At 32.7% G+C, this 11727-nt stretch overlaps 1 protein-coding gene across 1 annotated transcript; it reads left to right on the plus strand.

Moving 5' to 3' along the window:
- LOC127838629 (neuronal acetylcholine receptor subunit alpha-7-like) lies at positions 1-7347 on the plus strand. Its single transcript, XM_052366480.1, has 4 exons — positions 1-453; positions 3091-3219; positions 3984-4168; positions 6258-7347. Exons 1-4 carry the CDS (start codon positions 277-279, stop codon positions 6865-6867), a joined length of 1101 nt encoding a protein of 366 aa, XP_052222440.1. The 5' UTR covers positions 1-276; the 3' UTR covers positions 6868-7347.
- Positions 7348-11727: the final 4380 nt, after the last annotated feature.

Here is an 11727-nt window from a genome sequence, read left to right on the forward strand (position 1 = left end):
TTACATCAACTCTACCAGTTCTTGTTACAAAAGTGTAATGTTCTTAGAATCAACAATCGCATGACGCTGTTCATGTCAAACGTATAGCATTATCAAGAAATTACTTCAGTTAACAATACTCAAGGACTTACATACATTTTGAATTTTTGATACATTCGAAGGTGTGGTTTTGTATGTTGTGTAAGTTAAAAAACAGCAACATTGCATTTAACATATCTGCCGCTAAAAACTGCCAAAGCATCCAGTTCCAAAAGTTTGTAAATCGTTTGATAATGTATGTTATATAGTAGTGCTACGTTTAGCTGGTCTAATTTGCCTTCTCGTTCAGCCATAACAGAATTTGACGAACAAAAAGAGATGATATCAACATCCGGGTACTTTCATGTTAAATGGACTGACGAATATCTAATGTGGAATAAAGACCAATACAACGGAACAACTGAACTATATCTGGTAAGATGTCAATGCGGTCATACACGTATTTAGCATTTCCATTTTAATAAAGATATTTCTTTTTGCTGATGAAGAGTGAGTATCCGTAAAAATGAGTTATTTTGCAGTTGACATTATCTCCGTCGTTTCGGGGGTAGACATACCAAATATTATATAATTTAAGCGAATTAAAAACGTTATTGTATTGTACTTCTCCAGTAAACAATTAGCCATTTTGAAATAATTTATTTTACCCGCGTATTAACAAAATCATATTCGATAATATGCATACTGCTTGGTGACTGTAAATGTTAAACAAAACAACACGATCAGTGTTTTTATTGTAAATATGAATTTGCATTTGTCTCATTAGCGATCTAGACGACAATGCAATAATTAAAATAACACCAACTAAACGTTAAAATCAGTATGCCCTGTAATTATATTCAATCTCAACTCAATTAACTAATATTGTTTATTATTATTAGAAATATTTTTGTATTGTAAGATATTGCTTTGAAATCAGATGCAAAATTACTCTCAAATAGCAGTGCAGCATTGTGTGAATGTTCAGCAGCTGAATCAAAATTGTTTAGAACGGTCAAAATTGGTGTTACTTTTTAATTTTCTATTTTCGACCTGAAAAAGCAGACAGTTGAAACAACTTATTGATTTATTTTATACAAGGAAACATTTAACGCAATTAAACATATACATTCATTATATAATTAAAAAACATTCCTAATGGTATATTCGTCATTTTATTATTTGTAAATTGAACTATACCATTTAGACTTAGACAACAGTAGTGTGACTTGTAAATTGAACTATACTATTTAAACTTAGACAACAGTAGTGTGACTTGTAAATTGAATTATACTATTTAAACTTAGACAATAGTAGTGTGACTTGTAAATTAAACTATACCATTTAGACTTAGACAATAGTAGTGTGACTTGTTAATTGAACTATTCCATTTAAACTTAGACAACAGTATTTTTACACAGCAGATGGTTGAAAAATAAATAAATAATCTTTTTATTAAATAGAAGGTAACAATTCATTAAGTTAAAACTATTAAGTTATCACAGAGTTAAAAAGAGGTCCGACAGCGTCTTATGAATATTATTATTTGTTAATTAAAGTTAAACATATTGACCTCATAAGCATGGTATAAGCATTGATTTTTGTGATGGTCGGGTGGACTACATATACTTTGAAATTAAGTTATAGCGTACATTCACGCATTTTTATTATAGTGAAGTCGGTAATACATTGAAACATTATTTAACAAACGAACTAAATAAAACTGTTTTCAACGAATACGATCAGTAATATGATCAATGATTAACCTGTTTACAGATTTCTCTTGAAACGTTTTTGTTTTAAACATATTAATGTTTAACTCTTAACTTGACAATATTTTGGAAACTATATACGTTGATTGACGATATGGACCAAAAATGACGGAACACCTGCATATACATAAAGTTATAAAAGTGTGCTCAATCAATAACTTTGTTCTTTGATATTTTATAATTAAAGCTTGTTTTCAGTATCGCGTAAAGCCGTTAGTACTAATTTGCGAATATTTGTATTATTGTATAGGAACAATAGCGCTTAAGTGGGTTTTGCCTTCAGTAATTGAAACTGAATAGTCATTAATAAAACTTGAATATGTTCATTGTTGTCTGCAATCGCGTTGATCTGTTTGAAACGTTTGATGTTTATTTATTGTTGGAATACACACTTTAACACAGACAATATATGTTCTAGTTTTAGGTCCGGAACGAATTTTTACGTCGAATAATGTCATATGGTCTATTTTAGCATAGCAGCGTTTGACATCTGTCTTGTTCTGTTTTATAATACTTAAAATAAAACACGAATCTTATGCAATCGTTTTTTTAAATGTTTCAATTTAAGGTCGACACACATTCTTGAATAATGATATGTAACACTTAGTCTAATAATAAAATGGAATCCGACGAAATAGGTTGTGTAAGGGTTTGCAAACACATACGCGGAAAATGTAAAATGGGTGAGTGGAAATAATGTAAATGTAGAAAGTAAAAATGACACTTTTATGGTAGCCAGAAAGTGTAGTGAGCGTTAAGCGGATGTGAGGAGAGAGAGTTTGGTAGGTATGTAATTGGCGTACTGTGAACAACATGTGTTATTATGACCATTTCCAGGGTGTTATTTAAAAGCTGCGATTGGACGATGTTAATGTATTTTCTTAGTTAATATATATATACGAAATTGACAATGTATAGCCATCATTCAAAACAGCTGCAAAAGTTTGCTTAATGACATAAAAAAAACCTAAGCCGTAATGTTTTAAATGTAATTACGCTTATTTCTTTATTGGTAAGATGGAGAATTGACATATTTCACAATTACAGCGGATCTGATGAAATACATGATGTCATTTACCGGTTAACAAGAAATAAATACATTTCAAAAATGTTTCGTATATGTTTTGAGATTAAGAAACATTCGACTAAGTACTTATGGTCAAACTAAGGTGATTTTTGTTTCGGTTGTCTGGGCCACCGTCTCAATAAAGAAGTGATTTAGTATAACTAATGGGCAACTTGGAAAACTGGAAAAATCAAAGAATTAAGCGTATGATTTTAAACATAATAACTGTTTCAGCCGCAAGACGATATATGGAAACCAGATCTTGTACTTGCCAATTCGTACAAATCGTTTACCGGAATGGGCTATCCAAACCTCAACATGGCGTTGAACAGTTCCGGATATGTCCAATGGGTCCCGAATCAAGTAAAATGATACATTTTGTCTCCTTAAGTAACAAACTCCATAAAAGTTGTGCGCAAGTTAGATGATGACATATTTAATTCAAATCCCGCAGTCGTGGTTAAACAAATATTTTCCCTTTAGATGTAAGAACAAAGACTTTGGCTTAATTTGCACTTTTATGGATTGGATACACTGCATAAATGCTCCTGTTATACATAAGCGAAGAAGCATGAAGATAAGTTATGCAAAACGCTTTTTTAAATTGCAACAGTTGTTCTTTGTTGATTACATTATGACAGTCATAAACAATATTTAAAAAATAATTAATTTAATTGAAAATATTGAGAGGAAAGCATTTGATTTACATTAAAATAATGCCGACTTTGATTAATATTTGCGTTCTGTGGTAGAGAATTCACTACAATCGCGATTAAGTTAAGACAATATTACATGTAAGTACATGTAGATGTTTTTTGGGGAATGGTTATTGATAGTCTAGAAGAAAAATAACAACATTATTGTATGGTTGTACCCTTGACCTTAAAGATCTGAAACAAAAAAGTTGTGAGCTCAATTACTTTCAAACCTTGTGATGAAATCATTGTAAGTAAACAACATGAAATTCGAATAATGATTATTGTATAATTACTGTGTATCCAATCTGACACGTTGTCATTAAACCGCTCGGAATAACGCAAAATAAGCTACAATGTTCATTGCAATTACAAATCGTTGAATATTTGCCTTAATGTTACCAATAATCTGAACGCGTTTCAATTTAACAGGTGTTGGAATCCACGTGTTCCGTCAACATTCGGTATTTTCCGTTCGACGAGCAGACGTGTGTCCTCAAGATCAACGCCTGGAGCTATAGCTCAGATGATGTACAGTTGTCGATCGCAAACGAGGGAATTGACTTGACAGGCTACTCGACTAACAGCCAATGGGACCTGTTATCGACACATGCTAGGTATAGATATTGGTTCTGTTATATATCTGCAAAGGAATAATTGTTCATGTGGCTTTATTTGAGTCACTGTTTGGGTAAAGTTAACATTATATATTGTTATAACATTTGACTGTTTAACATTAATGAGTGTGCAAAGTTCCATCTTTTAATTACTTTAAAGTACTTTATTTATTTTCGAAACAACACTAACTATCTTTTGATAAAGAGTTCTTAAGTGTGCTTTAATCGTGTTGATGTCCATTACAAACGTACGCTTTGCATGAAAAATTTTAGCACTCCTGACTTTAATATTACACATTGACATCTGGACCAAAGTATTATTTAATAAGCTCGTGTTTCATATACTTTTTATCATTTGAGTTTACGAATAAGAAGATTATTTTCCCGTGATGCTATGTAATACACGCTTTGAATAGCGAGGAAATCGAGTTTGTTCGGCGGTTTTCCGTAATTCCGGCTTTGTACAGTCTAACTGTAAAGATATTTTTTTATTTAATTACTGTCGCGATATGAGAAACAAAAAAGGCTGAACTTATATACATGTGTATGTGTATGAATTAAATGTATTTCATATAAATAATATTAATTTTGTGAAAAAGTGTATTTGTTTGATTATAATATCATTTCAATTTGTGTCAAGATTGAAGCAGACAGTTAACTGTCCAGATGCTTTACAAAATACATAAAATTAAGGATAGGACCGAATATCCCAATATTCAAAAATCGGCCGAATATTCGAATCCAAAATTTATATTCGAATATTTTATTTTTATTCAATTATACTTCCAAAACGTTATACACTTTTTTTGGTTTAGTGCAGACGACTTCTCTAAATCTCTGTTTCGATAACAGCTGCCATCAATGAACAAGATTATAATTTGCAAATGGGAGGGTTAAAGGAGAGGGACAAATCGTCAATTTTCTCTAAATTTAGATTGATGCGCTACATGTATGTAGAAACTTTTTTTCAAAAATCAGTCGAGAATAAAAGTAAATTTATGTGAAACGTCAATGTGTATCGATAAGCATTCGATTTGTTTTATATACAGAATCTGTGGTTTGACATGTTTTTTTTAACCTCAGGTGGTATAATACAGAGTATATTTGGACTTGATTGGGTCACAGTTGGCTTTTATTTAAGTACAGCACATCTATCGATAGCAATCAGCGACCCCTTTGATAAAAACGTCATGGTGTGAATTCCTGATAAAATTAATAATTTGCCAATAAATCGCTGATATGGTGTCAAAACAACACTGGCGCACTCCATTAGTAGAAGTGGGTTGTTTATAGGGGGAGGGGGGGTTGAAAGGGATAAGCAATGGTAAGATTAGGCAAGACAGAGCTTGGCTTGCGAATTTTATTGTGAACCTATAGAACATATGTAGTTTATTACAAATGTCGGGACAAATTGCCTTATATCGGGATGCGGGAACAATTACCAAACAAACTGGATGTCCCACGGAGATCGACACGTCTGGCATGTATTTTTTAAATATCTTTATCCATATATTAAATCAATTATTATCTAATCAGAATTTAGTAAGTTAAATATAAACCAATTAAATCGACGCCGTTCTAAATTCAGAAAAAAATAGAGAAAACAAAACCATAAATATTGTCGATGGGAAAGATCCATATTAATTTGAAGCATTGAAAAAAAATTGAATTTGGTGATGTGTAAACAAAGAACATCCTTATCAATGATATTTTTTTTAAATATTATTTTATCCTGTTTTTTAAAGTTGCACATAACATACGATTTATAGTGGTATTTCTGGCAATAAGATATAGTACTTTGCTCCAGACGGTCATAAGGTCGGCCATTTTAATATTAAGTATAAAATTCGTTTTTGTCGAATATATTCGAATAATTATAAATGAACATTCGAATATAATGTTCATGTTTTGAACATTATACAAGTCTGGTGTTGTTCATTTGCGATAAGAAAGAATTTTTTTTTTGTATTTTCTTTCTTATAGAATATAGACTGGGAGTACATGGTTGATATATCAAAAGTGCAATATTGGTTTTTCAGGAACTTTAATTTTAACTATTACTGTTGTTAAATATCTTTCCTTTATATAGAGTATTGGACATACCGGACGAGTCGGCCGTCGAATTCGAACTTCATCTCAAGCGTCGCGCGAGCTTCTATGTCCTTAATATCATCGCCCCTGTCTTACTTTTGTCATTACTTGGTCCGTTTGCATTCGTGCTTCCGGCAGACTCCGGCGAACGATCGGGCTACGCCGTCACCATGTTCCTGTCGCTAGCCGTCTTTCTGACTATCATCGCCTCCGAACTTCCGAAGAATTCCGAACAGGTGTCCTACATTTCGGTGTACCTAATAAGCATGACCGCGTGCAACACCGTTATTCTGGCCATCAGTCTCGCGCAGGTGAGATTGGTAAAACGCGATGCAGCGAGGGAACCAGTGGGGCCTTACCTTCGCTGCCTCTACCGCCTGTACGCCAGGCTTCGATGCGCATTTTCCGACGAACCGACACGACGTCTCAACGTTGTTCATGTTTCTGACGCAAAGACAAAAGAGAGGACTCGACGAGAGACAAATAACACATACCTGCCATGGCCGGAAGTCATGAACGCTTTGGACTTCCTAATGTTCTGGTTGTTCATCATAATTACTGTGATTTGCACGGTGGTTTTGTACCTGGTTGCTTTCTTCAAAGTTTAAACGACTTTACGATAACAAGAACTTTGGTTTGAACAATTGCTAGTTCGATACAAATTATGTGGCCGGATAAATAGCCCGCTTAACCAGAAGTAGTGTTTTTAAATGTTTAATGGTTGTAGCGAATCATATAATCTGATATAAGGTACCATTTGTGGTATAACTTAAGCAATTGAGATGTTATAATTATAATAGACTTAATATGTGACCTCATGTGGAAAATATGTTCTATTACAATCGCATTATTTTTCCAAGAACAACAAGTGTTATACAAGATTGCTCAGTATTTTTTAGCCGTGGAAGGATCCATGTTGTAAGAAGCCTCCTGTTCTACATCCTACGCTTATTTTTCTTATCAAGCGATGTACATATGAAATATGTTTGCATACGGTGCATGTTATTACACACTGTGCCTGTGAATTGGTTTTAAGAATGATGTCCCTTAGTAATAAATCGTTTAAATGTGAAAATGATTAAAAACGGTTAAGCGGTTATAGTTTAGTCATTTCTTATTGTTTCTTTACAAATGAACAGGAAGTGGTTTAACCACTGTAAGAAGAGTACTCGTTTTTTTTATCTACACTAACTTATGCGTCCATCAAAAGTAAGTTCTTCAAGAGTAGTTGACGTTTAACATGACCATTTATTTACACGAAATGTTAATGCATTTGTGCTGCATCCAGTAAGTGTGTTAATGGTCGCACTGTATAGTAATTCTGCATGTTTCATGCAATAAAGTAAGGGCCAATATAATATTGTTTCTACAAATGTATATACTTACAAATCTAGGACAAATCTAGAATATGTATACTAGTTTTAAATTACATAGGTCTTCGTTATAAAATTAAGGACCTTTGGAAGTAACTTCTTACGCTCAACCACTGCCCCACTCAGGCGTAAAAACTGGTCAGTGAAGTTTAAACGATATACTCTTTATACACGCAAGTTTTAAAACATTTATGCAAACGCGTTGTTTTGTTTTTTAACGATTTTGTTCACGATCATTTATTAATAAACCGATATGTATAACATTTTCCTTGACAAGAAGAGTCTTCTGTTTGTTGATGCTTGTTAGCATTATTTACAGAATAGTTGACATGTATTTTATACATTATCATTTAAAACATGTTAAACTGAAACAATCCCTTTAAATATAAATCCCTACAGGGAATACGAAGTTGTACCACTGCAATCCTTAAATCCTTAAATAAAGGTAAACTAAACCATGGGGAATTATTTCGACAATGATAAAAATATTTAAATCCATATCGATTATCCGATTCTTATGACAATATTGCTGTGGCAAGGTGCTTATGATAACCTATTATGAAATACTCTTATAATAAAAATATGTCATCAGTTTTGATAAAAAAAATTTATTTATAATTATGAGTAAACACGGTCATTTTACATAAGCGCTAGTCACTAAACATACTAATACTGTTTGCGTTTGTTCTGAACTCAATGTAAATGCGTGAATATTATAATCGACAACAACAATGTTCGATTTGGTTCATGTTGAATACATCATTCTGAAGACTTAAAGCGTTCACACCTTACAAACAATAATACGGACACCACATGATAGATGTCTACCATCTTCATTCGTTTATCAAGATTAAACTTATTACAAAAAGCCCTTCATGCAAAACATCGCAGGGGCGCCATTAAACAGTGTATAGTAAGATACAATTAAAACAATGTTAGGTCTGATCGTATCTATAAACAAGAGAACCAACGTGTCAAAAAACAGTATGTTGATTGTACGATTGTCAGTGTGTCGTAGAGCTTACGCTATCAGTCTGGTAGCGTTTAAATTATTCAAGTGCGTTTATTCAGAAGAAGGCGATATGCTTGTATCATACTTTATTCTTCACACACAAGTTGACCTAGTTTTATGTTGATATGACAGACAGACAGACAATTTTATTGGCGAATACAATCAGTATATAGCCATATAAACATAGCAAATAGTTCAATTAAATAGCATGTCAAGGAAATGTGATTGGCATAATTGTTATTTTCATTCCGGAGAATGTTCTTAACAAATTTGATGTGAGATAAATATTTGGATTCTATGTATTTCAAAAACAAAATGCATATAATATTAATTATAACTAAAACTTATAAATGACAGTTAACCATTCCTAAAATCAAAAACAATCAACGGCAACAAACTTGAGCAAAAAATTCATATAGGTTGGCAATTACAGACAGACAGACAGTTTATTTTGACTTGTAAAATGTACATTATCAACAATACATTATGAAAACAGTACAATGTCAATAACAGTGGGATTCAATAGCAGAAATTATATATAACACATAATTCTGAAATTATATATAACAAACACATTTTTAAATATACACGTAAAAACACCCAGCAAAAATGTGATGTTATTGATTCATATTAATTAAGTCAATTCTATGCTTATTTGCGAAATAAATATACTTAGACAGTCCAATGAGTTCTGACTGATATGATTAATACAAGTTTAGTTAAAGGGTGAACCCGGTTAAATTGATAATAATTCAAACGCTATCATTTAATAAGTATTCATGCGGTAAAGATGGTTACCACATCAGGATGTTAGTATATGTCTAGGAATACTATCACCAATTGCCATGAAGATCCTATTCAAACTGTGTAATAGTATAATGTATTACTTCAATAGCACTGTGTATGACTTCAAAGACCGTATACAAAAGCGCATAATGCTATCTTTGTAGGTATAAAACGACACGATCTGATTAGTTATAAACATTGGCCAAGATATATTCACACAGTACCCTGTTGATTTGATGTAAACTGTTTGAGTGTAAGGGAGGATATCGTTCTCCTGAACGCCAATTACCCGTCCGCACGCAATGGTTGTTCCGATAACACACGTCTTTTTTAGACAGGCGTATCATTTATTATTCACTGATAATAATTAATCACTTTTGCACACGACCTTAATTTTCGTTAATTATAAACACGCTAATTAACATATAAATAATCACAATCTCGTGTATTTATGATGTAATAAAAAGTGTATTTTTTCATATCAAATAATATCGACAAACTCAACATATCGTTTACTCGCACTAGTTAATTATCACCCGAATTTTCCTTCAGAACACCATGCCGATTAATGAGTTGACATACTACTTTATTCCGTATCATCAGTCGTGGGCAAAGCATAATCAACAGCCATAGATAACTAAATACAAATCTTAGTGTAACAGAAGTTTCCATTGCAAAACAAAACACTTAATAATGTATAGTATTATTGGCAGTCTATAAACGATAGTTATGGGAACAAACATGCGCGTTAGTGTCAATACCGAGTAGGTTGATTTGTTGGTAAAGTATTACGAAAAGTTTTCATTCAACAAACCAATCTGATCAACCCGAAAACAATAACATGAAGATGGGGGCAATGGAATTTCGTGAATAAAGATAATCATAAATGTTTGGTAGATACTGCTTCAATGTATGTAATTGATTCCTACGTAATGCACGTGAGTGCTTAAACAGTTAGTGTACCTTTATTTTTAACTCAAATAGATTGTCTTTGTTGCCCATCCCGATAACCATCTTGCTTTAATCTTCATTAAAGTAGACGCATCCAGGACTCGGAATATCTTTGGTATTGAGAATTTTTGTACCTTCTGAGTCCACGTGACTGACTGTTTTGTCACCAAAGACAAACACTAGGCCTGTGGCTTTTATGTGAATATTATATGTTATGCATGAATTTTTTAATGAAAGATCACGGAACGTAGCTGTAACTGCTCCATGCCTGTTCAGTGTGCGAAGTTTGCCATTGTGTCTGTGTGTCAAATAGATACGTTTTCTATCAGGGCTGACTCCAACTCCTACAACTAAATATGCACCATATAGACGGATTAACGACTACATGATAGTAACCGTATTTTTTATCCTAAAAGAAAACATATTTAAATTACATTTTCAATCGTGATTATGACGAGTGTTTATAACATATGACTTATAAGTGCTTGAACATATTAATGTAGTTAACATCTCAAATTCGTTGGAAATATTTTCACGAGATCGGATCAATGTTTTAACGCATAATCATACATAATTGATGTAACAACATTCACATTTGTGAAATAAAACATATTTCTATAAGTGACAGTCTTTGAAATCAGGATTTTCCCATTTACATCCAACATTTACCAATGCGTTTATTCATGTCTGACAATTTTTATATAATCGTACGCTGTACGCTGGTATGCAATGATCACTTGTTCAGCAATACAATTTCGTAGAATTCTATATACTGTCAGCTACGAAAATATTAAGTGGAGATACATAATTAGACTAGTAGTATACATTTTATCTCAAACAATTTCATAACATATTTTCACGATATGGATTATTGTTTAGGAAGTATTATTCGATTGCGTTAAGTTACTTTATTTTGTTTTGCGATATGAACGTAGCAGGTTACCCGTTAGGCAATCAGATACGACCTCATATAACTTCTTCACCAACCGCCCATCTATTGTGTAATGGTATATAGCAGTACCAGAAGTTACAAACAGGTCGCCCTGGTGATGCGCTATACCGTGACATCGATGGTTCATTCGAAGGTAATAACATTTTACAATCTTCCCTTTGTCGACATTCACGAAATGAATCTCATTTTCACTCTTTCCGTCGTTTACAGTTATTGCCATTTCGTTGGAGGATATTCTACATACGGCCATGTATGTAGTTTTATTTCGTCTAATAATCTGTAGGCCTGATCGAGTACTTTCACGTATTTATTGTTGTAGGCAGCAATGACGAATTCTCTATTGGACGACTCGCATATACCTTTAATGGAACATTTACTCTTATAATTCGCCGCA

The sequence above is a fragment of the Dreissena polymorpha genome, chromosome 7, assembly GCF_020536995.1.
Source record: "Dreissena polymorpha isolate Duluth1 chromosome 7, UMN_Dpol_1.0, whole genome shotgun sequence".
Lineage (NCBI taxonomy): Eukaryota > Metazoa > Mollusca > Bivalvia > Myida > Dreissenidae > Dreissena > Dreissena polymorpha.

Excerpts from the sequence above, each read along its gene's own strand:
- LOC127838629 (XM_052366480.1), top strand. The coding sequence starts at position 277 with ATGTTATATAGTAGTGCTACGTTTAGCTGGTCTAATTTGCCTTCTCGT. Across the intron at positions 454-3,090 it reads GAACAACTGAACTATATCTG|CCGCAAGACGATATATGGAA; the intron begins GTAAGATGTCAA and ends TAACTGTTTCAG. Across the intron at positions 3,220-3,983 it reads TCCAATGGGTCCCGAATCAA|GTGTTGGAATCCACGTGTTC; the intron begins GTAAAATGATAC and ends TCAATTTAACAG.